This window comes from Lissotriton vulgaris, chromosome 3_1 (genome assembly GCF_964263255.1).
Source record: "Lissotriton vulgaris chromosome 3_1, aLisVul1.2, whole genome shotgun sequence".
NCBI classification, from domain to species: Eukaryota; Metazoa; Chordata; class Amphibia; order Caudata; family Salamandridae; genus Lissotriton; species Lissotriton vulgaris.
In genome coordinates this window covers 1,572,740,000-1,572,767,020 of record NC_141689.1, presented here as the reverse complement: position 1 = coordinate 1,572,767,020, position 27,021 = coordinate 1,572,740,000, and the positions used below count along the sequence as shown (strand labels likewise).

General features: G+C 42.3%; 1 protein-coding gene across 1 annotated transcript in view; it reads right to left on the bottom strand.

The window, feature by feature from the left end:
* SHOC1 (shortage in chiasmata 1) overlaps positions 1-27,021 on the bottom strand; it is a 1,715,507-nt gene that overhangs the window by 1,180,803 nt on the left and 507,683 nt on the right. Inside the window, exon 8 of the mRNA XM_086963751.1 lies at positions 19,096-19,206. Coding sequence (XP_086819877.1) covers positions 19,096-19,206 — 111 coding nt within the window. The remainder of the gene's footprint in view (positions 1-19,095; positions 19,207-27,021) is intronic.

Here is a 27,021-nt window from a genome sequence, read left to right as displayed (position 1 = left end):
CCAGCTGATGACATTGATCAATTATATGTTGCCTATTCAATAGGAAATTGTCTGATGTATTCTCTCCTTCCATGTTGCTAAGGTCTGCAACTGAAAATGTGATCACTGGCATAAAATATTTGAGTCATGTGTGATTTGCTATGTTTCTGACATAATGGCAGCCTACAGTTGGTAAAATGAAATAAAGACGATATATGAGAACACACTTGTATGTATGTGTTGGTTAGACCTGGTTGTGATCCTGAGCTAAACATTGTGTACAAGCAACATATCCATGCTTACACAAGTTGATACATTTGGCATTGTAAATCGGATAGGAGTACATAGATACATTACTAGATGTGAGATGTAACACAGCAAACAAAGAGTTTCAGACTAGTGGATTTATTTAAGTGAACAAGGAGAAAATAAACATTGTGAAAACAAAGTCCAATGTCCAAAATACTATTCCCATCAGAAAGGTAATTGTGTCCAGAAATAGTTGACAAAGTGAATTTGTTACACAAACTGGAAGAAATTAGGTTTGAGGTTTCTTGCTGGTGGTGGTGGAGGTCTTGCCATCAGTACCACCTGGAAATTTGTGTGGATGTCCCTGCTTGCTAGTGCGGTGGGATCCACAGCTGCAGGTACAAGGGTGTCTGCAGGTGTGTCTTCCTCTGGCAGGGCCTCCCTTACTGTGGGTGCAGCAGATGTTGATGGGCTGGATATTGTTGGACCACAGGAAGCGGTAGGCGGTTCTAGAAAGGCCCTGCACAGGTATGTGCAAAAGCTCTGCAGCACCCCAATTAGGAAGCCCATGTTGGAGTTGAGTATGTGCCTCTGCAGCGGCATCATCTCCCGGATTTCGGTGAGTACCTGGCACACGTTGCATTGGTACTCATGATAGGCTCCCAAGACCTGGTCGATGGTGGACTGGATTTGAGTGGCCCCAATGGCCTCATTCTCCTCGCCCACAGTACCCCTACCTGACCCCTACCCCCACAAGCCTGTGCCCTTGGCCCAGGGTGCCCTCTCCCACTGAGTTCTGGTTCCTCTCTAGCTGGGGTGATGATTGTCACATCAGGACCCAGGACTTGGGGCACATGATGGTTGTAACTGTTCTAGTTACACAGGTTGTGTAAATATTCTATCTGCCGTCTCCAGATGATACAGAATGCGGCTGCGAGACTGGTCAGATGCATACCATTTTGACACCAAGTCTCTCCGCATTTACACGAGCTCCATAGGCTCCCAGTAGCCAAAAGAATCAAATTCAAGGCTATGACTCTGCCCTACTGGGCTCTCAATGGAAACTGCCCCCGCTATCTTAAACAAAGACTATGCTGCTATAAGCAGATTCGACCACTGAGGTTGAACTCTCAGAATTTGCTTTATACTCTCTGCTTTGCGAAAGCTCATCTGGGTGGTAGAGCACTCGTAGTTAGAACAGCCATAATGTGGAATGCCCTGCGTGGGAGTCTCTGCCAGGCTAAATCAGAGACCTGCTTCAGAAAGGCCCTGAAGACTTCGCTCTTTAGGAATAACTAGGATGGTATTTAGGGTTGCAGCCTCCTCTGCGTGCAATGCCTGATACTACAGCGCCGGGACACCTCTGCTTGAGGTAGCTGTTGCGCTATACAAGCTCCAGTATTATTATTGTGGGGACTAGAGTTGGCTGAGGTGTTGCAGTTGGGGTGCAAGGTGTTGTCGTGAGCCCAGTGAGACTCACTGTTGCTATCTGCCCAGGCTGACCAGATGGACCAGCAATGCCATCTACGTCCAGATCACCAGGAGTGTTGTCAGCACTGAGGGCTCGATCCTGGGAGGGGGGGTTGTCTCTTCTGTGGCCAAGCTCTGGGCAGGTGCTCTGCCAGATGGACCTGTTGTGGAATAGAGAACATTGTTATTCATGAACGTGGGGTATCTGCATCCAATTGTTTTGTGACACAGTAAGTTGAAACCTAGGAAAAACAAAATAGGTAGAGATTACTGTTGTGATATATTTCAGTGGTATTAATATTGACCTTGTAAACAAGACATTTGAAGACATCACATACATGTACTTGAATTAAGTAGCGCATTAGATGTCCTGAGATGTTGCATTTTGTCACTAAGGAATAAACATGAAATCTCCCAAATATTTAAGCCAACACAGTGGAGAAGTTACATGTATTTGACCATTCCTAGCTGTCTACAAATTAGTCGACCACACAAATTGGTTGTATATTTAGCAGTCATCATGTGAGCAGTGCAGAGTCAATGGGTCAATGGGTCACCTGCCACTTCTAATCAGCTGAGTTAACTTGATGCCTTACAAATATTTGACCTACACACTTGGTATGATGTCACTCATGCCATCTATAGTTTCAGTTGAAGAGAACAGAACAGCGTAAAGCTAAGAAGGCAGAAATGTCTCTAAGTAGAGCATTGTATGTATATTGCTCACTCTATGAGAACATCAGCTGTAATATGTCAGACAAGTGAGAATGGGCAAACTCACAATTTCAATTTCAATCTTGTTTTGGGGTACAGAAACATGGCCTCATGGTAGTTGTAGCCATTTTAATCTATACTTGCTAACACGTGCAAAATGGTTAGTGTAACTTACCGGTTGTCAAAATGCAGTTGAGATGGACCATACATTTACATATCAACACATATAATGGTTCCTGGAATAATATGTTTATAGAAATATACTTACAGACATCATTACAACATGTGGCATGTAAAGGAGATTTATACATGTGATCGTATATTGAACATTACACATTAACACAGAGAATCCAACACCTCTGATGCTTTGAGTATTGCATGTTAGGAAAGTAGATTCACAACATAATGGCAAAAGCTGAGATGAGAGCAAACAGAACAATGAAGTATTGTGACAGTTAGTGAGATGTAACTTACCAGACTCCCCCAGGTATTTCTGTCAAGCCTTCAGAATGTAGGATCTGCAAGGATTCTCATTCCAGGGGAACATTTGTAATGGGGCACTGGGAGGACCACCACCGGTTCTGTTCGCCTCCAGATGTTGCTTGAAGGTCAGGGACGCATTCCCCCCCCCCCAGGTCATTCCACCTCTTCCGAATTTCCTACTGCATGTGGGGTGATACCTACAAAATTCACTATGTCTACAATTCTGTACCATATTTATCTTTTCTGACTAAGAGAGTATGTTGGATTAGGGCTCCAAACAATTGTGGCTCTTCTTTTATGATTTCATCCACCAAGACTGAACTCTGCCCTTAAAAAATGTGGATTTGTTTAACTTGACATATCCCCAAATTAAAGTCGGTGACAATACAGAAATAAATTACACCAAGGGATGAAATGTAAATGTGCAGACTAAGTGTGTGGAGAGTATTATAAGGGAAAGGGGAAAAAAGGGCTGCCATATCCCACCAAAATGTTGGATCTGAATTGCTGTGCAGCTGTGGAGTGGCAAAGGATCATGGTCAAAATGGGGTGTGTTTGATGGTGTGATTTGCAGGTGTAGCCACATGCCCAATTGACATCAGGTGTATTGTATTTGTATCTAACCAATGGCCACTGTTTTGGTGTGTTGCTGAGAGCAAACCACAACAGACTACGGCCATTGGGGAGCCACCACAAGGGGACCGCCAGTATAATTGTATTTCCCATTGTGTGTGGATGTCTATGAGGAACACACAAAGCCCAACTGTGAACTATACGGAGTCATGTGATCAGAGACAGGATGTTAGCACCAAATGACTAAAGCAAGACAATGTCAACTTTCTTAAAATGGCATTTTCAGAACTGTAATTTAAAATCTGATTTCACCATTAATTAACATTTTTAATTAGGATTCCAGAGACACCGCATTTTATTTCAGTTAAATCCTCCCATTTGGAAATGACTCATTAAATGTAATGAGGAAATCCCAATGTTATCCTATGGGAGATATAGGCCCTATAGTAGTGAAAAACGAATGTACGAGTTATTCACTACCAGGACATGTAAAACTTAACCTTTCAAGTACATTGCATCCTGTCTTTTGGGTTGTCCAGGGTCTTAGGGGTGACTTATCTGTCTAAAAAGAGAAAGTTTGGGCCTGGCAAAAGATTTGCTTTGCCAGGTTGACATGGCAGTTTAAATTGCACACATAGGTTCTGCAATGGAAGGCATAGGACCTGGTTTAAAGGCTACTTAGGTGAGTGGCGCAATCAGTGCTGCATAGTAGAATTTAATTTACAGGCTCTGGGTATGTGGAGTACCACTTTACTACAGACTTATAAGTAAATTAAATAGGCCAATTGTGGATGAACCAAAAGGAGAGAGACAAGCACTTTAGCACTGGTTAGCTGTGGTAGAGTGTGCAGAGTCCTAATACGGACAAAAACAAGTCAGAAAACTGCAGTACTTTCCATAACCTTTTTTCTAAACTATATAAAGTATTAAAACTACTTTGTCCTACTTTTACATACTTATATAAACTGACCCATCCCTTCCTATCCCCTTATAAAATAGTAGTACACTAAATTTACACTTAAAACCCACAACACATCCAAAGTTGGTCTAAACAATACAGATGCCTTTAACTTGTGTAAGGCAGTCATTAGCCAATCATATAATGTTTTATCTCCACTGTACACCACTCTAAACCACTCTAGGACACTCTATGCTCTTCCACTCCACGATACTCTACTGAACTCAATGACACTTTCCAACACTCTACGACACAGCATTCCACTGTACAGCGCACCAATCCAGATTGATGACACTTTACTCAACTCTAAGGTACGCCACTCAACTCTACTCAACTCCATGCCACTCTACTCTATGACACGCCACTCCACTCTATGGTACTCTACTACACTCAATGCAACTCCATTATACAACACTTTACTACACTCTGTGCCACTCTACAACACTCTACTTCACTCTAAGCCCCTCCACTCTATGTCACTCTACTACACTCTAGGACACGCCACTCCACTCCTCTCTATGACACCCCACTCCACTGTGTGACACATTCCTCCATTCTATGACACTCTATGCCACTCCTCTTTATGGTAGTGCACACTATGGCAGTCCACTCTAGGCCACTTCACTGTACACCATTCCACTCTATGACATTCTACGCCACTCCACTCAATGCCAAGACACTACAAGCAATGAAACTCTACACCACAACATTCTACGTCACAACACTGTACACCACTCCACTCTCTGCCACAATACTGTAGCTCATGACACTGTATGCCACAATACCCTACGAAACGCGACCCGTACAGCACAACACTGTACGACAATTCACTCTACACCACTCCACTCTCCAACCCTCCCCAATCTACCACACTGTACTGCACACAATGTGACTCCACTCTACTCAAATCTGTGTCACTGTACAACACTCTACTCTACGCTACTCTACTCCACTCCTCTCCCTCTACACCACTCCACCACAAATTACTCTACTGTACTCTGACACACTGCTCCACTCTATGCCACTCCACTCGCCACTCCACTGTACAACACTCTGAGCCCCTCCACTCTACCATCCCACACTCTACGCCACTCCATTCTAAAACACTCAACTCCACTCTATGCCACTCCACTCTACGTCATTTTCTGAATCGCCACACCACTCCATTATACGACATGCCAATCCACTCTAGTACACTCAACTCGACTCTACTCCACGCTTCTCTACTGTACGGCAAGCCACTCTGCGACACTTTACTCCACTGTACACCACGACTCAGCACTCTGCTCCACTGTATGACACTTTACCCCACTCTATGCCAGTGTACAAGACTCCACTCTACTTCATTCTATGCAACTCTACTTTATAACACTCTACTACACTCTATGCCATTATACGCCACTATACTCCACTCTATGCTCCTACAGTGGACCATGTGGCCAGGTTTGCTGTATTGGAACTCCAGCAAATAATGCAGTGGACGTAGAAACAGCTCTTGTTGAGTGAGCCTTGACTCTAGAAGAAAATGCCATCCTGCAGAGTTATGGCAAACTGAATGGCAGTTGCAAACCATCTTGCAATAGAATATTTAGAGACTGGAAGTCCTTTATTCATATTGCCATAAGCAATGAACAATTGTTCTGTGTAAATAGAATTTAATGCATCTCTTAACATACAAAGTATGTAGGGATTTCTCATACACAGTGAGTGGATTTGGGAAAAAAGTTCTCAGAACAATAGGCTCTTTGAGATGAAATTTCGAAGGGACTTTTGGTATAGATTTAGGGTTAGTCCTTAATATTACTTTGTCCATTTTGAATTGCATGAAAGGTTGTCTAATAGTGAATGCTTGCAACTCTCTAACCCTTCTTGCAGTGGTTAATGCAAGTAACAGAGTTGTCTTCCATGACAGGAATTACAGTTGTGCTTTGTGTATAGGTTCGAACGGGCTTTTCATTTCCTGACTCAATACACATTTAAATGGAAAAGGTTGTTTCACTGGTGGAAAAGATCTAAAAAGTCCTTAGAGGAACTGTTTAACTAATCTATTTGCTGACTAATTGTCCCTATGGTCTGCAATCTTTTTGTTACCAATAGGGACACAGAATTCCCTGATCTCTTAAAATGGAAAATAGCTGCCAGGTGTACCTTTATTGATGAATGTGCAAGTCCAGTCCTGGTTAAATGAAGATGAAAAGTCAGAATCTGCACTGCCGTCGCAAATAATGGATGCAATTATTTTTCTTGATGCCTCATACAGAAACGTTTCCACTTAAATTGGTATGATTTATTCGTGGATACTGCTCGCGCTTTAGAAAGAATTTCTCTACACTCTTTAGGTGTACTCAATTTTCCAAGCTCATTGTCATCAGGATTCAGGCCGACAAGCAAAGAGAAGTCAGGTTGGGATGCAGTACTTGGCATTTGCTCATGAATAGAAGCGTCAGATTTGTTACCAGAGGAATGTGATGTTGCTCTGAGAGAAGGAGAAGTTCTGTGTACCTGAATTGCCTTGGCCATTTTGGAGCAATGAGGATTAATCTGCATGGTTCTTCAGAGAAATTGGGGGAAAAGCGTAAGCAAATATTGTCGACCATCCGATCAAAAAGGCATTTCCTCACGACCCTCTTTGGGGATGCCAGCTTGTGTAATATTGCCATTTCTTGTTTGTCTGTGTCGCAAAAAGATCACGTTTTGGAGTGCACCACTGAAGGAAAATGTCCTGTAGAACCGTAGAATCAAGCTCCCACTCTTAGCAATCTCTTGTCAATCTGCTCAATGTTTCTGCTAGCACATTGGATACCTGTTCTGCTCTCATTGTTATCTTGTGTTGTAAGGCCCAATTTCAAATTGTTTGTACCTGATGAGATAGAGCAACAAATTGTGTTCCTCCTTGTTTGTTTAAGTAGTGCATGCTGGTGGTATTGTCTATACGGATAAGAACCGACGAGCCTGCAGTCTTGGAAAGGAATGAACACAATGCCAAAGCTATGGCATTCAATTCTAGGAGATTAATGTGCAATATTTTCTCGACAGTCGTCCATTTGCCACTGACTGATAGCTCCTGAAGATGAGTGCCCCATCCCTCCAGGGACGCATTCGTAGTAATGACAAGATCTGTTGCTTGAGACAGAAACGTCATCCCTTGACAAACTTTTGTTGGCACCATCCACCATTGCATAGCTTTTATCATTGTTGGGGTTATCTGAATCACGTAGTCGAATGAACCTGCAGCCATTGCTTGACTAACTGCTCCAGTAGAGGACGCATATGAAGTCTGCAGTTTGTAATTAGAGGAATGCAGGAGGAGCACATTCCTAGGAATGATTTGTATAGTTGGACAGAAGCAGACTTTCTTTTGCAGAGCTTTTTGGCCACCTGTTTGATTTTGCCCTGCCGTTCTGGAGAGACAAATGCCTTGTCAGTTTTTGCTGCACAACGACAAAAGGGAGGCTGCGGCATTCTGGGCACACGGATGCAATTTTTTGGTATTATACAGGAGGATCTTACTTGATAAAATATCCATACTGATTGAAAGAATTACAAACAAAATACACTTGATATACAATTTGGAGCCCTGAAGAAGTTAGTGAAAGCACAAAACGCGTTGGCTACGACATTCTTTACTCAATGGCGTTTCTTTAAAAGGATGAAGAAAAAAGAATAAAGAATATTTGAACTGAAACATTGTTGCCGGATGCAGTGATTAAATGTCATGCATTACTCTTGTTTGATATGTTCTAGGTGCAAACTTAGTAACACATTTATACCGGATTCCCAGTAATTTGGATATAGTGTTTACAGTTCTGTCTGTGCTGGACCACTAAAGTGATATGCTATTTTGAAAACTTGTTTTCAAATTGGAGTAAAGAAGGGTTGTACTCCGGGTTCGTTGCAACACATGTAGTTTTACAATTTGCCCAACCAAATTGGATATTAGGTGCGTTGGTGCTTTACCTCGACTCTTCTGTCTTGATTCCTTGTCTGACTGAGTATTTAAGACTGCTCCCAGAAACATTAATGATGTTGTCTGTTTGAGAGTTGACTTCTGTAGGTTTAGTTTGATACCCAACTATTTGAATAGTGAAAGGCATTGTGTGGTATACGCTTGGTCTTGATGGAATGATGGCGCTTTTATGAACCAATCGTCTAAGTACGGAAAAACCTGCACTTTGTTTAGTCTCAGGCGTGCTGCCACTGGGGCCATGGTGAATATTCTTGGAGCTGAACGTAGTACAAAGTGGAGCACTTTGAACGGAAACTGTGTGCCGGCTACCTTAAAACGGAGAAACCTCCGGTGGCTGGGATGAATTGGGATATGAAAGTATGTGTCTTGAAGGTCCAAAGCTGTCATGTAGACCCCAATGTTGAGAAGGTTTAAGACATCCTGTAGGGTGGCCAATCGAAATGACTGTTTTTTCAGGTATTTGTTTAATTTTCGAAGATCTAAAACTGGGCGCCAGTCTCCTGACTTTTTCCTGATCAGGAAGAAACAGGAACATAAGCTTGTACCCTGTTGAAGCTTTGGAATCTTCTCTATCCCCCCTTTTTACAACATGATATCAACTTGCTTCAATAGTTGTTTCAGATGGGGAGTAAACAAACGTTTTGGAGACACATCCAGGGGTTTGGTGACAAATTCCAGGGTATGCCCTTGATGTATGATGTTTAGGACCCACTTGTCTGTTTTCATACTGGACCACTGCTGGGTGTAATGAGAAATGCCTCCTCCTAACTGTGTGGATTTGTGGAAGGTAGCTGGCAGTAAAGAAAGACCATTGCTTTCTGTTGACATCTCGCCCCTTGTTGGGTTGCTTTCCTCTGGGTGGTTGTTTGTAAGTCGCTGCCGGTGACTGCCTTTATTGTTGCCCATATTGTGGCCTATATTGACCTTGATGAGGCTGGCACTGTTGCCTATAGCTCTGGAATCCTCCTCTGAAGGAATAAGTACTTCTCCCTCTAGCTCCTCAAAGGGGTTGCTTTCGAAACTGTAATGATCCTAAGGCCTTTGTTGTATCAGTATCCGTCTTAATGGTTGTAGCACTTCATCGATATGTTTTCTGAATAACGCTTCTCTGTCATAAGGCAAGTCCAGGATTTTCGTCTGGACTTCCGGTCCAAATGTTGTCGCTATCAACCAACCTTGCCTGCGCAGGACAGCTGCTCCAGCAAGCTGATGGAATCCTGTAGAAGCTATATAGACAGCATAGTCTATTATCTCTGAAGAAGCTCTCTCTCCCTCAAGTAGAACCTTTTTGGCATCAGGCTTAACATCCTCTAGTAGAAGATCGATGAACCTTTGCATATCCGCCAAATTTGCCTGACAAATCTTCTTAAAATTGCTAGAGAATTTGCTGCTTTAACCGTCAATGCAGCCATGATAGAGGAATGTTTACTAATCGTGTTCAGTCTCGGCTGACCAAGGAGGCATGCAGGGGTATCATCCGGTGCCTTGTACTTTTCAGTATATATACACAGAGCTGCAAATAACACCATAAGGAATATCCCTCGCAATGGAAGGGTTTTATATAAAAAACTAAATAAAAGAAGTACCAAAGCAAAGTGGCACATAGAACCAGGACTGCCCTTACGGTGACAAAACGCAATTTGCTCTGCATGGGTCCATGTTAGACCAACAAAAACTTCAAATACCTGAAAAAAACTGTATACAAAAACATCAAATACCTAATAAGATCCATTTTTAAGAAAAGGTTCCTACACAATAAGATCCTTATTTTTTGTGTACTAACAAAACCTTTTTTTAAATTCTCCCGATAACTCTGAGTGCTAATAAAATAACATGGTCACTCGCGTTTCTCAAAATAATGCGAACGATAATAAAGAAATGCGAACTATAATAAAGATATAGGAATATTAGTTTCTATATAATAAGTGATGTTATGCTAAGACTAATGAACAAAAAACCACAAACACACGCAAATCACGTTCGGTTTGTCAACATCTTCATTATACATTGAATTTACATCCTCCCAAGATGGCCGCTACCAATACACGGTCTAGTGTTAAAACAACGGACCCGGAAATGCGATAACTTAAAAACATTCCCCGCCGAACCAGCTTCAAGATGCGGTCCAGAGGGGTAACGATTAGGTAATACGGTGCGGTTTCACCGTGAAGGAAGTAAGTACTTTGCTTCATTTCTACGGTGTGAAGATCCCGACTCTCTAAATACGAGCATTTCCTTTTACATGGGAACATAGCGGACGCATACTGATCGCAGTTCCCTTTCCTTGCTTTTAAATCGGCAGAAATGTTTCCATAAGGGGATCCTACCCCCTACCATAGACCATGCAGTGCTAATAGGCACCAATACATGTAAATATGCCGTTTTTGCCATAATGACATTTATGTTTTGTGTGTTTGTCCATAGTCACATTAAGTCCTGTGTTGTTTGTATGTGCGAATTCACAAACCACTTTTTACACTTTTTATATTTATGCATGCACTGGACTGGAAAGCCTGCACGCACCAATAAGGTACAGATCGGACACCATATACTCGAATATGAGGCGTGAGAAAACATGTGTGATACCCTTCCTTCTAAGAAAGGGTTACCTTGCCACTAACCATGTGTCATTCTTTTTACAAAAGTAACAAAACAGTACAAACGTATGTATAACGCGCATGTTTTAGAATTAACAGCGTTGAATGTTCTTTATTAATTTTACACACCCTAAATAGGGACTCATAGGAGTGGTAAATACAGGGCTGGTCCCTGTATGGTCCTGATTAAAAGCCTGGGGAGCTTGATACATGTTGACCGCACACTGATTTAGCCCTGATTAAAGGTTAAATAGCAGTGTCACCCCCCTTTTAATATACCAACCTAGGAGCTAAATAAATTTGCTGAGGCCCACTAGCATGGTATTTTTAATCACTCACATCCACTCTATCACTATCTCACTTACACCACACATAGTCTTTCACAACTAAGTGCTCCTGCGTAGTTCGTTAGTCGCAGCCCGCCCCTTTTCGTAGATAACTGGGATGGCCCCAATGATGAAGCATGTCACATTGGGGAAACCCCGGTGAGTGAGGGGACACTAGAAAGAAATGTTTCTTTCTCTTTGGGTTGTACTGACAAAATCTGATCAGTGACCATCATACAAGCTAGGTCTCTGAATCCAGTACATTGGGTTCCTACCGTTTTTGCTAGATCACTTGGAGGCCGACCTACCTATGTTTATCCTCCTTCTCCCTCCACCCTTTTTCTACTTTTGTATTTAGCAGCTGCATGGCTGCAGGAGATTCAATAAAACTCAAAAAGGTTTACCGGATCGGCCGATCCTAGGTAACCCTGTGACCGGACTTAAGACACACATAAAAACAGACACCAACTAATTATGGCAGAAACTACAGGTCTATTGTTTTCAGAGGAGGAAGTGGACAGAGTAATCGCTTCCATGCTACCCCATGCAGGGGCACCCAATAGAGACAACAGCGATGCAACCCAATGTTGGGGATGAATTAACGGAGCTAAAGAGAACACAGATCAAAACGTTGATACATGGAGTAATGATGGCAAAATACCTACAAGCGAATACAGCACCAAGGGGCTTGATAGTTAGAAATGAACCTTTTATATCCCAACATGACAAACAATTTAAGAAAGACTGGTCACTTATCTCGTGGCACTGTACCTGAGATTGGTTAGTTCTAATAATCAAAACAGCGTCACGCCTAGTTGACTCTCTAAAGGATGAAATTCACTTCATGGAGGTTCGTCTAAAATCCTTCAAAAATCCCACTGAACTTAAGAAGAGACTGGAAGAGTTAAATAAAAGTATGACAGACTTTGAAATAAGCCTAAAAGATTCGAAATATATCAAACTATCAAAGGATAAGAAATCTTTCTCCCATGAAAAGGTGTACCCGTATATTAGGGACGACTACAAACTCAGCAACAGGAACCCAGGATATAACACTGACAGTGATGGATCAGATTCAGGGTCTGATAGTTCAGGAACCTCTGGCAATTACAACACCACCCCTAATAGAAGACCCAGAAGAGGAAGAGGTAATGCGGGGAGATATCGAGGAAATCCAGCCCCCATGGGGCCACTATACCAAGATCCATATACTTATGGCCCACCACCAACACCCCTCTACTATGGACCTCCCATGTACCATCAACAAAATTTCCAAAATTGGGGCGGTAACCAAGGAAACCAAGGCAGACCTTTTTTAGGCAGGGGCCGACCCACACAACGGGCAAGAAACAAACCCAACCAAAGTGTACAATGGGCCGAACCAGTGATGACAGCAGGACGCCCCACACGCAGCAAGGGTCCCCCGGAACCAGCAATGAGCAGCAATCAAATCTAGTGGTCAATTTGTCCTCTTTAAATCTTTCAGAAATACAGACACAAGTTCTGAATAAGGGTCTGGGCTTTGTACCAACCCCACTTACAGACAAATTTAAACTCTGCTGTGAGTTTAAGGAATTCCTCAGAAAGTTGAAACTTCAAGTCTTTTTTCAAGACAAAGAACCCAGAGAACAAACTAGAAGCGACACAGGACTAAAGAAGAAATCAACCTTTGTCCCACCACCAAACAACTTACCAGTTGAACTACTGGCCTTTGAGAAAGCAGTAATGAAGGAGGTGAAAGATCTGGATCCACGTACAGTGAAAGCTTTTCATAACACAAGTAAGGTGGAATTAACAGCAATACAAGAACTATCTAAAAATGACATCACAATCAAACCAGCCGACAAAGGTGGGGCGATTATTCTACAAAATACTACTGATTACAGGAAGGAATGCTTACACCTTCTTGCAGACACGAGGAACTACATCATCATAGAAGAAGACCCAACAGATCGTCTAAGAATTTCTATTGCATACCTCATTGAGGTATCTCTTGCCAATGACTGGCTAAGTAAAAAGGAAGCAGACTTTCTGGTGAATAAGAAACCAACAATCCCCTATTTTTATACAATCCCTAAAATTCATAAGCGACTTGAAAATCCACCTGGCAGACCAATAGTCTCAGGGATTGGATCAATCCTGGAACCGCTATTAAAATTTGCGGATGCTTTCTTGAGACCGCTAGTACAAGGCACTGACACGTACCTAAAAGATACCAAGGATGTTCTATGCTTACTAAAGGACCTAAATTTCGACCCCACATCCAGCATTCTCATTAGTCTGGATGTGGAAAGTCTATACACCAGCCTCCCACATAGGGAGACACTAGAAATACTGGAGGAAGTCCTTTTTGAAAATGATTGGAAATATCATACTCCTCGACACGTGGTGATGGAGTGCTGCCAGTTGGCACTCACCGAGAATTTTTTAAGGTTTGAGGAAACACTATACTAGCAACAACACGGGACCAGCATGGGCAGCACATTTGCGCTGAGCATAGCCGGTTTGTATGTCCACCATTTGGAGAACAATAAAATCCTGAACAACATCAATCCATACAGGCATCATATACAATTATGGAAGCGCAACATAGACAATGTCCTCCTGATTTGGCAAGGGACGGAAGAGGAAGCCAAATCTTTCTTGACCTGGCTCAATGAGCAAGACAGATTTTTGAAATTCACTAGTTCCATGAGCAGATCACATCTAGTGTTCTTGGACTTAAACATTTGGGCTGACTTATCACAACGACGCACTTTAAAGAAACAGCTCTGAACTGTCTATTGACCTATGACAGTTTTCATCCGCTACACCTAAGACAAAACCTTCCCTTCGGCCAATTTTTAAGGTTACAAAGGAATTGTAGCAACAAACGTGACTACCTTGCGCAAGCAGAAGATCTTAGCAAAAAACTACAATCCAGAAAGTACCCTAAAAAACTAATAAAGGATGCAAAAAAGCGAGCAAGCAACAATGACAGAGATGCCCTGCTAGAACCAAAAGTAAAAACCCAAACAGAAAACAAGAGACTGATCTGTATCACAACTTTCAATCAAGTATCAGACACTGTAACCAAGATAGTCAAGAAACACTGGTCTATGATTAACAGTGGTGGATTAAACATACCAACACATATGTTCAGTCACCGCCGGGGAAAAAATCTAAAAGACTATTTGGTACATACCCGACCTCCACCCACCGTCTCTACTCTGAGACTACAACCATTACAGAGTGGGCATTATCCCTGCAACAATTGCAGTGTATGCCATTTGACATCGGTGACAAAATCTGTCATCTTTAATAACAATACTAAATGGGAGCTACGGAATTTCTCAAATTGCAATACCTGTGGGGTGATCTATTTGATCACCTGTATCTGCAATTTACACTATGTGGGTATGACCACCAGGAAGGTGAGTACCCGCATAGTGGAACACAGGAGTAACATCCGCTGTAAACGGGCTACCACTAGAATGACAAATCATTTCATTGAGAAGAATCACACACCCAATGATCTGACATGGGTGGTGTTGGAAAGTGTAAAAAACAAAGAGAACCTGGAAAAGATACTGCATGAACGAGAACAGAGATGGGTTTTCAAATTACACACGGACACCCAGGGGCTAAACGATGATATTCCCTGGGGTGCTTTTGGGAACTAACCTCAGAAAAGTGTAACAGGAGGTCTATGACGTTTTTTCTGGCATCTCACTAAAGCGCCCATAATTCATGATATTTCTTTCCTTTTTTAAGATCATAAATGATCTTTCTTAAAACCAAGTTACACTTGCTCGATAACAACTGGGCTAAATGAACTAAAATATCAGCACCAAAACGATATTTCCCAAGCATAAATATTACTATCAGTATATATACACAGGGGCATATAACACCATAAGGAATATCCCTCGCAATAGAAGGGTTTTATATAAAAAACTAAATAAAAGAAGTACCAAAGCAAAGTGGCACATAGAACCAGGACTGCCCTTACGGTGACAAAACACAATTTGCTCTGCATGGGTCCATGTTAGACCAACAAAAACTTTGTGTATACAAAAACATCAAATACCTAATAAGATCCATTTTTAAGAAAAGGTTCCTACACAATAAGATCCTTATTTTCTGTGTACTAACAAAACTTTTTTTAAAATTCTCCTGATAACTCTGAGTGCAAATAAAATAACATGGTCACTCGCGTTTCTCAAAATAATGCGAACGATAATAAAGAAACGCGAACAATAATAAAGAAATAGGAATATTCGTTTCTATATAATAAGTGATGTTATGCTAAGACTAATGAACAAAAAACCACAAACGCTCGCAAATCACGTTCGGTTTGTCAACATCTTCATTATACATTGAATTTACATCCTCCCAAGATGGCCGCTACCGATACACGGTCTAGTGTTAAAACAACGGACCCGGAAATGCGATAACTTAAAAACATTCCCCTCCGAACCAGCTTCAAGATGCGGTCCGGAGGGGTAACGATTAGGTAATACGGTGCGGTTTCACCTTGAAGGAAGTAAGTACTTTGCTTTTTTCTACAGCGTGAAGATCCCGACTCTCTAAATACGAGCATTTCCTTTTACATGGGAACATAGTGGACGCAGTTCCCTTTTCTTGCTTTTAAATCGGCAGCAATGTTTCCATAAGGTGATCCTGCCCCCTACCAGAGACCATGCAGTGCTAATAGGCACCAATACATGTAAATATGCCGTTTTTGCCATAATGACATTTATGTTTTGTGTGTTTGTCCATAGTCACATTAAGTCCTGTGTTGTTTATATGTGTGAATTCACAAACCACTTTTTGCACTTTTTATATTTATGCACTGGACTGGAAAGCCTGCACGCACCAATAAGGTGCAGATCGGACACCATATACTCGAATATGAGGCGTGAGAAAAAATGTGTGATACCCTTCCTTCTAAGAAAGGGTTACCTTGCCACTAACCATGTGTCATTCTTTTTACAGAAGTAACGAAACAGTACAAACGTATGTATAACACGCATGTTTTAGAATTAACAGCGTTGAATGTTCTTTATTAATTTTACACACCCTAAATAGGGACTTATAGGAGTGGTAAATACAGGGCTGGTCCCTGTATGGTCCTGATGAAAAGCCTGGGAAGCTTGAAACATGTTGACCGCACACTGATTTAGCCCTGATTAAAGGTTAAATAGCAGTGTCAGCCCCCCCTTTTAATATACCAACCTAGGAGCTAAATAAATTTGTTGAGGACTACTAGCACAGTATTTTTAATCACTCACATCCACTCTATCACTATCTCACTTACACCACACATAGCCTTTCACAACTAAGTGCTCCTGCGTAGTTCGCTAGTTGCAGCACGCCCCTTTTCGTAGAGAACTGGGATGGAACGAAATGATGAAGCATGTCAATGTGGGGAAACCCCAGTGAGTGAGGGGACACTAGAAAGAAATTTTTCTTTCTCTTTGGTTTGTACTGACAAAATTTGATCAGTGACCATCATACAAGATAGGTCTCTGAATCCAGTACATTGGGTTCCTACTGTTTTTGCTAGATCACTTGGAGGCCGACCTAGCTTTGTTTATCCTCCTTCTCCCTCCACCCTTTTTCTACTTTTGTAATTATTAAGTAATCATCCCACTCGTTGATAGTGGAATCCAATCCCTTAACTCTCGCTCTTCTTCTCCTTGATCCCCGTCAGACACATCATGGTCATGTGTCTGGGGTTCCACCAGAGGTAATGAAGATAAAGGGGTTCCTGGAATTTGCAAAGTGCACGGTCTAGGAGGTGATGTTTTTTGTGCAGATTGAGCTGAAGGTGGAAGTCAACGAGCAGGAGTAGAGGAAACAGGTTCTAGAAACTGTTTATACTAGTCCTGCCACATTCCCTGTAGATTGATTACCAACTCCAAGGGCATTTGTATCGAGCTGTCTTGGGGAATATATTCAGGACAATGTTGGTATTCCTCCTCATAATATTCCTCATCATCAAAGTCTTGGCATTTCACAATCAATTCTGAAGGGCTATGAGCTGCTCTAAAAAGACTTTCTTCATCAGATTCTTCCTCCAATAGGATAGCTGGTGGGAAAGGCAAAACCTTCATTGGAGACGTGTGAACTGGTAGTTTCAACGGATCAGAACGTCCTCCTTGAACAGTCAGAGCGTGTAATTCTTAAATCCATACATTGTGGTGCTACATCCAAACACTTTGGGGCTTATTTACAAAGCCCTTGCGCCACTCTTGCGTCACTTTTCCCATGTTAAAAATGACGTAAAAGGGGCGCAAGGGGCTTGTAAATCTGCCCCTTTGTCTCAATACAAGTGAAGGAAGCAAGAGTATGTGATAGGAAGGAAACATTTAGACATAAGTATTAACAGGCAGGTGCCAGGATCTTCTAGTGGGAAGAATACAATAAGACCTTGGTGAAATAAGAAACTAACTACAACAAGAGTTAACTCTACTAATTTCTAAAATCGCTTTGCTAGGATGATTTAGCAGGAATGTGTAGTGTACAACATGGAATAGAAAAACAAAAATACATTTAAAGCGCATTTAAGTGTGCAATGACAAGTAGGCTTTAGTGTTCTTCAAACAGGTGTGAAAACGAAATTGATCAGTAAAATGTAGCAGCACAATTTAAGGAACACATGAGCATATATGCATTTTCGTATTGACATGCAAGCATCAAGGCACACATGGAGATTAATTCACTTTCTCCGAAGTAGCACAGTGTATGACAGGAGTGCCTAACAACTCCCATATTAAAGCCAAGAAAGCAGAGATAAAATTATCTCCCTATTACCTAGCTGTCGCTAACACCAGTTAGCGACAGCTAGTAGGAGATAGCGACCATCTTGGGCCCCTCTTTGCATGTCAGTGATATTTATCACTAATGACATGCAAAGTGGGCGTGCCAAGATGTTAGCGACTGGAAACAGTCGCTAACATCGCTATCTCCTATTACCAACTTTTGGAGATATTCGCGCTAAGCGCGAATATCTCCAAAAGCTAACACCTGCCCCTGAGCAGTTCTTAGCCATGTTATCCAATGGTAGGTGGATAACATGGCTAAGAGCATTAGCTCGGTAATGCATGAATATCGCTGACTTTTCAGCGATATTCATGCATTGCGGCCGATTTTTATCGCATTTGCGATAAGCCTTGGTAATACCAAGGTTTATCTGCGATAAAAATCGCCGCAGGTCGGCGATACATTTTTGTCTCTAACCAAGCAATAGCGATAATTATCGCTATTGCTTGGTAATATGCCCCTAAATTTGGTCTTTCATCTTTAATTGCAAGAGTTCTTTTTCATGTCTCTCAGATTCTGATGTTGTAATATTCACAAGTAGCACACAGTAGGAGAAGAAGCAACAAGTTGTAATACTGGCACCACCTTATACTGATAACAAAGAGCATGAGCGCAAACTGCTTTTGTGATCCCTTGAAACCCATCTAAAAATGTATCAACTACTGTCCTGTACTGTGTCTGCACATGGTTTTCGAGCCAGCTCTGGGACATGAGCAAAATAATTTACCCGCACCTTTAAATGGTGTGTAAAAAGCGTGCGTATTTATTTGTAGGAAAACAATTCCCTCAACCGTGACAAAATAATGTAGATATTATAGGAATATACTAACTTGTTAAACATAGCTTTTAAATAAACGAATACATAAAAAACTGTTCATACCATTTCCCCAATTTAAGAAGATCCTCAAATGTATATTACTTAATACCTACAAGTAGAATAGCATTGCAACTTAAAGCCCAAGTCAGCCTTACCTCTATGGCTCTCTTCCACATCACGTGTGGCAGCTTCATTAGTATCAATGATTTTAGTTGTAGGGCAGTAAAAAGAAATTTCCAAATCAGTAGTGCGTCTAGTTACTAATTCTAAAAAACAACACAGACAAAACAATATTAAGAAACAGGTGAAAATTCCATCAACTAAGATACATTTTATAGAAATAGATATTTTCATTTGTGTACTGTGTCAATGAGCGCGGGAGCAACATGAATGACCAGAATGGAGGATCTTCTGTTTTCTGTTTTTGGTGTTATTTTTTAGCAAAATATATCACATTCGCATTTTGCATAATAATACATAATGTCCCCTCAATTTAGCGTTATTACCCAAGAGAAATTACACACAAATTGTACACATCCCTAGTTCTGACACTCCGTGCAACTTGCTTGCTTAATGAGATATTCTTTTCTGCTTAGTTTTCCTGCCTTTGGTGTGAGTTGATGCCCTATTACTTACCGCTAATTGTCATTACTCCTCTTCCCCTAGTCCTCAACTCATTCATTACATAATGAGATAATCTTATCTCACAGACAGAAAAAAAGAACAAAAGGAACGCTGGATCCCTACCCCAACCCCTCTCACTGGGAGTAAATAGGTGTACTTACCCAGCATTCCTTCTGAGCTCGAAGCCCCAATATGAAGGCTGGGCGTCAAGGAGGGGCGTAATGAATGGGACGAGGAAAACGGAACCAGGAGCAATGAAGATTAACGGTATGTAAAAGGGCACTACCATGATGTCCCTCCCGTCCTCGTCCCATTCATTACATAATGAGAATACCCAAGCAACACGCCAGCATTCATATCAACATAAACGCAAGGACACAACGACCACAGCACCACCCAAGTGATTTATTTGAACAGAAATTCAGGAATGCAGGAATTCAAGAGCTCACAGCCTGCAACATTCAGGATCCTATAATGGCGCGCACATTTATTAGAGGGTGCCCAAGTAGCGGCCCTACAAATCTCCACCAGGGAACCCCCCTCCACCCCCCGCAATTTGGTCCCGAAAACTGCCATCCCAGAGTAGAACACCTCGGCAGGAGTCGGAGACCATGAAAGAGAGTAAGTCAACTCAACCTGCTTCAGCCAACTACCAATGGACAAAGAAGAGGTCTTTCCCCCCCCCCCCCCCGGAGTAGTACCCAAAGGAAACAGACAGGGAGTTTGACTTCCAAAATGGACTGGTATAATCCAGATAGATATGCATGGCCCTCCTGACATAGAGCAAAGACCAAGGAAGATTACCCCCAGACTCCTGCTCCACCTGTAAAGCAAGCAAAATAATTTCCTGGGAATGATGGAACTGGGAAGCCACCTTGAGCATAAATGAGGAATCCAAACGTAAGACAACCCCATCCTCCAAAACAGACATGAAGGGCTCCCTAGCCATCAGAGCCCCCAATTCACCCGGGAGCCTGACTGAAGTGATGGCCACCAGGAAAACAACCTTCGAAGTGACAAACTTGATGTCCATCAAGTCCAATGGCTCATGGGGAGCTGCATGCAAAGCCTGGAACACAAGAGGCAGGTCCCACAATGGTAACAGAGGCCTCACCATTGGACAAGAGAAAGAAAAACCCATCAGCGACCACAAAACCAAATCGTTCACATCTGGCAAATTCCCCCAAGGGGACCGAAACACCTTAATCGCAGGCCCTTTGGCCTGCAAGATCTAAACAGCCAAACATTTCTCGAAACCCTCCCAAAGAAACTGCAACACATCCATCAGGGAACACTCCAGGGGAGACAACTGAAGAGAACCATATCAACGCTGCAGGTTCCCCCAGTGCCTCCCATAGGACTTGAGGTTAGATGGCCTAAGAGACTGATGATCAATGAGAGATGCTCGGGGAGCCCCTTGCACTGTAACCCCAGCCTCTCATCTTCCACACCAACAGCCACAGTCGCTGGAGAGGCAACAAGGGACCCGAGCTCAGGGGAGAAGGGAAGCAGGAAATCACCCGGGGACCCTGAACTGATAAGAGCCTGAGACTTGGGAACTAAGATCAGTGAGGCCAAAACAGGCACCACCACCACAACCTTCCTGAACTACGATACCAGTTGTGCCAGAAAACGGAGAATCAGAGAAATTAGCAGAAAGCATACAACAGGTGGGATGGCCAAGGAGTGGTGAAGGCATTCACCACCCAGGCCCCAACCTGCTGAACTCGGGCACAAAACCGGGGCAGCTGAGCATTTAGCCGGGAAGCAAACAGGTCCAGGAAAGGAACACCAAACTTCCCGCACACCTGCAGAAAGACCTCCAGAGTGAGAGCATCCGCCAGCCATTGTCCACCCCATGATGTGAACTGCTAATACAGACACAAGATGTGCCTTCTCCCAGCAAATCAAGGGGATAGCCACTGCATTCACAGACCGGAAACGAATACCACCCTGACGATTCAGGTAAGCCACCGTTGCCATGTTGTCAGACCTGACCACTACATTACCCCCCAACTAGTGAAGACGGAAACCCATGATCACCCCGTAGACAGCCATCAGCTCCTTCCGATCGGAGGATAGCAAACCCTCCTGCAGAGACAAATGGCCTTGTAGAAAGCTGTTTCCCAAAGTGGCCTCCACCCGAAAGCACTGGCATCTGTAGCAAGGACCACAGGAGGATTGGGCTGCAACTGCGCAGTCCACACAAGATGTACAACATAGGGTTTTACAGCGAGGATGGCAGCAAGAAGGAGAGACCACGACAAGGAGGAGGTCAGCCTGGAGACGCCAGAGAGCAGGTAAGTGTTTTTTTTTGTTTGGGCTTGGCGCAGAGGCTTGAACTTTGCGTTCCCAACAGAGCGCGGAGTTGGCAAAGCTCTTCAAACTCTGCTGGTGGAGCAGAGTTCGCCGCCCGGGGTAATCAGACTACTTGATGTATATCTGTTTGCAGCCTAAAGAAGGCTACAAATTACCAAATTTCATTGAAATTTCATTTTAAAAAGAAGCCAATTGTATAGACATGCGTCCCTATAAAAAAATGCGAGCATAGAAAAACTTTCACAAACGTTTTTTAAAGGAAAAAGAAAGGGAATATTAGGTATTGTTAGCCAATAGGCTGCAATGCAAAGCATAGAATAGAAAACTGGCCATATTCCTTTAAGAACCTCATAGTATCCCCTGTATCCCATCATGTTTCACAGGTGACCGTTAGGTCTGGTCATTTTGATGGAAATTAGGAATCGTGGGTGAAGCAATTGTTGAAAGCTGCAATAGTTCCTGTCCGGGGAGGTGGGATAGTTGCTTATGACTTTGATGAGGATTTCCCTGGAAGAGAACTAAGATTACAGGTGAGTAACTTTTTCTTCTTTTCTACGGGAACCTCATCAATAGCCATAAGCACTGAATAGAATAGCAAGTCAATCTCACAAATAGGTGGACATAAAATAAAAACACCTGCAACAATCACCCAAAAAGGTTCCTTAAAGAAGCTTGTCCTACTTGAGTATCCACTCTAGAGTCCAGATCTAGGCAGTAGTGTCTAGTGAATGCATAAACAGATCCCCAAGTAGCTGTCTTATATATCTTTGAAATTGGAACATTTCGAACAACAGCTATGGTAAGAGCTTTTCCCTGAGTGGAGATTGATTCAGGCCTACCAGGAAGGGGTTTCTTTGCTATCTAGTAGGAAAAAATAATGCAAGATACAATCCATCTAGAAATAGATTGCTTAGAAGAAGGCAAGTCTGTACAAGTTAGACCATAGTTTATGAAAAGACAGTCTGACCATTCTTATATCATTGGATTTGTCTAAACAAAATTTCAGGACTGCTTTAACATTCAGAGAATGCAAGGACTTTTCTGCTGGCATTGAAGGATTAAGGAGTAAAATTGGTAGGAAATAAATTTTATATGTGGAAATAAGAAACTATCTTAGGGAGAAAACTGGGCTGTGTTCTGAAAACTTACTCTATTGCTATGGAATACCATAAATGGTTCCGTGTTGCATAGAGGCTGTATTTAACTAACTCTAAGCACAGATGTAATAGCAACTAGGAAAGTTGCTTTTCATTTAAGATGTTGAACAGTGACTTTGTGTGTGGGTTTAAAGGGGGGTCCCATTAATTTAGAAAGTATGATGGGTTCCAAGGAGGAAAAATGGACTGAACTGGTGGAAAAGATTTTTTTAGGGCCGTCTAGGAAATCTTTAATCACTGGTATTTAAAACAAGCATTTGCAATGCAATAGATCTCGCATTGACACGATTTTGAGCTATTGGCATTGTAAATGACAACGCCTTCTATTTATGTTTTGGGTTTTAAAAAATAAAATAAATACTAGGCATTGTTATTTCCAAAACTAATAGCTTAAAATCGTCCGGTTTGATAACTGCATTGAAGCCGGCAGACACCTGTTCCCTAGCGCTGGGACGCCTCTAATGAGGTCTCCGTACACCGCAATGATTCACCTGAGCAGACCTCAGACCCTCTATTGTAGCATTTGAAACTGTGGAGTAGACCTTGTTTGCTGGCCTTTTGCCCATTTGTAGTTCAGCTCAGCCAAGTACACATTCATTGGTAAGAACCAATTTGAATTGAGAAGAATACTGTCATATTCTCTGGGGTTCTCACATGAGTCCACTGTGCCAAACTGCAGTTCAGATGGCGCATACCTTGCGGATAAATTTCCTAGCTGGGAAAGAGGCATCTCTTACACTCACTCACACTGCGGCCACTTCCATCACATTTTCCAACAACTGATGGGAATTTGCTATTCGTAGGCTGTGCATATCTTCTATGATGTTGCATATTACATTACTTTTCCTGTACATCACCCCGCATTTTGTCCTTCTATGGTGATGTATTGATAAAACACGACCCGGCTGTTATTTTCATATGTTTGAATGTAACTGATGCATGACACTGCTCGAATGATGACCACTGTTGTAGTGCTATTAAATAGTAACAGAGTTTGATGTACACCTCATTAACCATCCTTGATGGTTGCATTACCTGCGCCTGTAAATATTTCACTGTTAAATAAAAAAAATGTATTTAAACAATGCAGATTTATTTTGGCTTTAATGGCTGTGGGTGTGTGTTGATGTTACGATATTGAATTTTCCAAGTGCAATGTTAATTTGAATAGCGAGTCATCATGGAAGTGTGCAGTGGATGAAGTAGTCGGTGAAGGCATCATTTTGTACACGACGGCAGAGGACGATATAAAAGCAGATGGATTGTTTTGATTTCGTTTGATGGTTGTTGTGAGAATTTCGTAGCAACCAATTGGGAGGGAGAGTCAGCTAAAACCCAATTCAACTTTTTTTTTTGTTTGTACCGACTATGCCTCCATTTTTGTGAAGTCTGCCTTGGTGAGGGAGGGTATAACCATCTGGGCAAAGATCATGATCGGGTGCAAAGGGTGACATTTATTTTCATCCCTGCTGCGCTTGAGGTAGAACAGCCTTATGGTGATACTGGCTTTTTCTGTTAAAATATTGCGTGGCCGGTGCTTAATGTGACTTAGTATTCATTCCGAACATCTGTGCGCCCATGTCTTATGGATGACGCAGAACATATAAAACTGCCTCATCCCAGCAGTTTATGGAAGAGTGCAGGCGGCGCGGTTGTAAAGCGCAGCTGAGCCATGGCAGTGACTATACACATTTGAGTACAGAACCGTATCTTTTGCTCGTTTGCATTATTTTTTTATTGCACACTGCTGAGCCGTTTCCCTGTTTGCCTATTAGGTGCACACCTGTAAATGTATCTTAAAGTTATTGCGTCAGTGCCTGTTGTCTCCTCAACCGCCCACCATGGTTCCATCATGGTGTCCGTTGGTGACGCTCTTAGCCTCCTAGTGTACTGATGCTGTTTTGTTCGAAACTCCACTGCTCAGATCATTAGATAGTTTCCTAAAGGCGTAAATACTGAAGTACCCGGTGTCTGAATATTTCAAGGCCGTTCACTTTTTTTCAGCAGAAGGTGCCGCTGATAATACAAGTCTTAAAACCAGCACCCCCTCTCCCCTACCTCCTCCACCGCCGAGGAACGTGCTGGAATGACGGCACAAACGAAACAAAAAAAACAAAAACGGAGCGGGAACAGGATACTGAATCCCGCCCCTCCAGGACTCCCTGCCCTGCCTCATGGTTGCCAAGGCAATATTTCTGAAAATATTGTCGTGCTACCGTAAGGCAGGTCATGGAGTCCTCGAGAGTAGGGATCCAGAGCAGACAAATCTGCTAAACAGGAGCTTTTTCCAATGGCAGGCCTCCGTTTCCAGAGGCCTGCCAATGGAAAAAGGGGGAAGTGGTTTCACCCAGTACTGAAATTCTCCTGTTCACAATAAGTCTTTGCCGCCAGCAGGGCCATGCCCTGCAATGGAGGCTTCGACCTAAAAAGGAAGTTTGTGATGGAGACAGGTTACCTGTAAGCAGTTATAGCTTCATTAGAAGAAACTGTAAGTCAGATCTTGCTAGAAGAAGAAGACATGGGGCCACATGTATGAAATCGCATGTTTGCGATTTCCCAATAGTGAAAGTTTGCATTTTACTATTAGGAAATTACAAACTGCAATGTACAACAGTGTGTTAGCCATTCGTAGTGGGTAGCAAATCATCATTATTCATGAGACAGGTCACAATTTGCAACCCATTGTGAATGGCTACAATCATAGGGATGGTGGTCTGCTGGGGTCTGTGATTGCTTTTTAAATAAAGCAATATTTTGTTTTGTAATGAAGCCCATTATCCAAAAGGAAAATGGGATGCATTTCAAAAATAAACATGAAAAACTACCTTTTCATTTTGTTAAGAATAGGCAGTGGTCCATGGGACCACTGCTTGCTCTTAAAAAATGATGGCGCCCACATTCACAAAGGGGAAGAGGTCCCTTGTGGATCCCTTCCCATTTGCAAATGGGTTACCATCAACATGAAGCTGGTGGTAACTGCAAATGTTTTGTGACCGCATTCCCAGTCACAAAACATTTGTACATAATGCTGCAATTCGGTATTAGGAAGGGACGCTCTAAACACACCCCTTTCAAACACCAAATCGCAAACCATATTTGCGATTCAGTATTAGGTTATTGAATGGCAAATAGGGTTTGGTACATCAGAAAATGTTTTTTTATGGTTTCAAATGACCCTATTGTGTGAATCAGGCCGTTTGCAAGCAGAAAAAAACTTTGTCTATCTAGCCGAAGCTATCAGAACATCTCCTTGACAGAAAAAACAATTGTGGTTGTTTTGGATGCTCAAAATTAAAAATCTCTTCAACTTGAAGGCGTATGGTTTTCTTTTGGAAGGATGCTTGGCTTTTCTTACAATGTTCATGCACTCTTGAGGAAGACCTAGATGGCTATATTGGAGGAATTCTGGAGCCAAGAGGTCAAGATTACTGAAAGAAGGTTAGGGGGCAGATTCTGTCCTCCGAACTTGTATTTGAGATCCTGTCCGGATTGCATTCTCTTGTGTGTTTGAAGAAGATCCATGAACCACCACTAACGAAGCCATTCTGGTGCTATCATTATCATTCTGGTTTTGGACCTATAGAATTTGATGAGCAGTGTCTGTATGAGACAAACTGGGGGAAATTCATACAGAAATTTTCCTGACCAGCCTATCAAAAGGGCATTGCCTTTCGACCCTGGTTGGGAGAACCTGGGTGCGTAATCTTGGCATTGTTTGCTATTTATGTCTTCAAAAAATCTATATTTAGATAGCCCCACTCTCGAAAAATGTCTTGCAACACTTCGTCGTTTATAACCCAGTCGTGGTTTTCTTGAAATATTTGGTTGAGGGAATCACCCTGCACATTCTGAACATGTGAAAGATGAATAGCTGGTATGGTTAAGTTTGTGGTTATTAGCCAGCCATACAGCTAAGGATAGACAAAGATTTTCTGTTTCCTTATATACGCTGCAACAACTGCCATGCATTTTGAGAATATG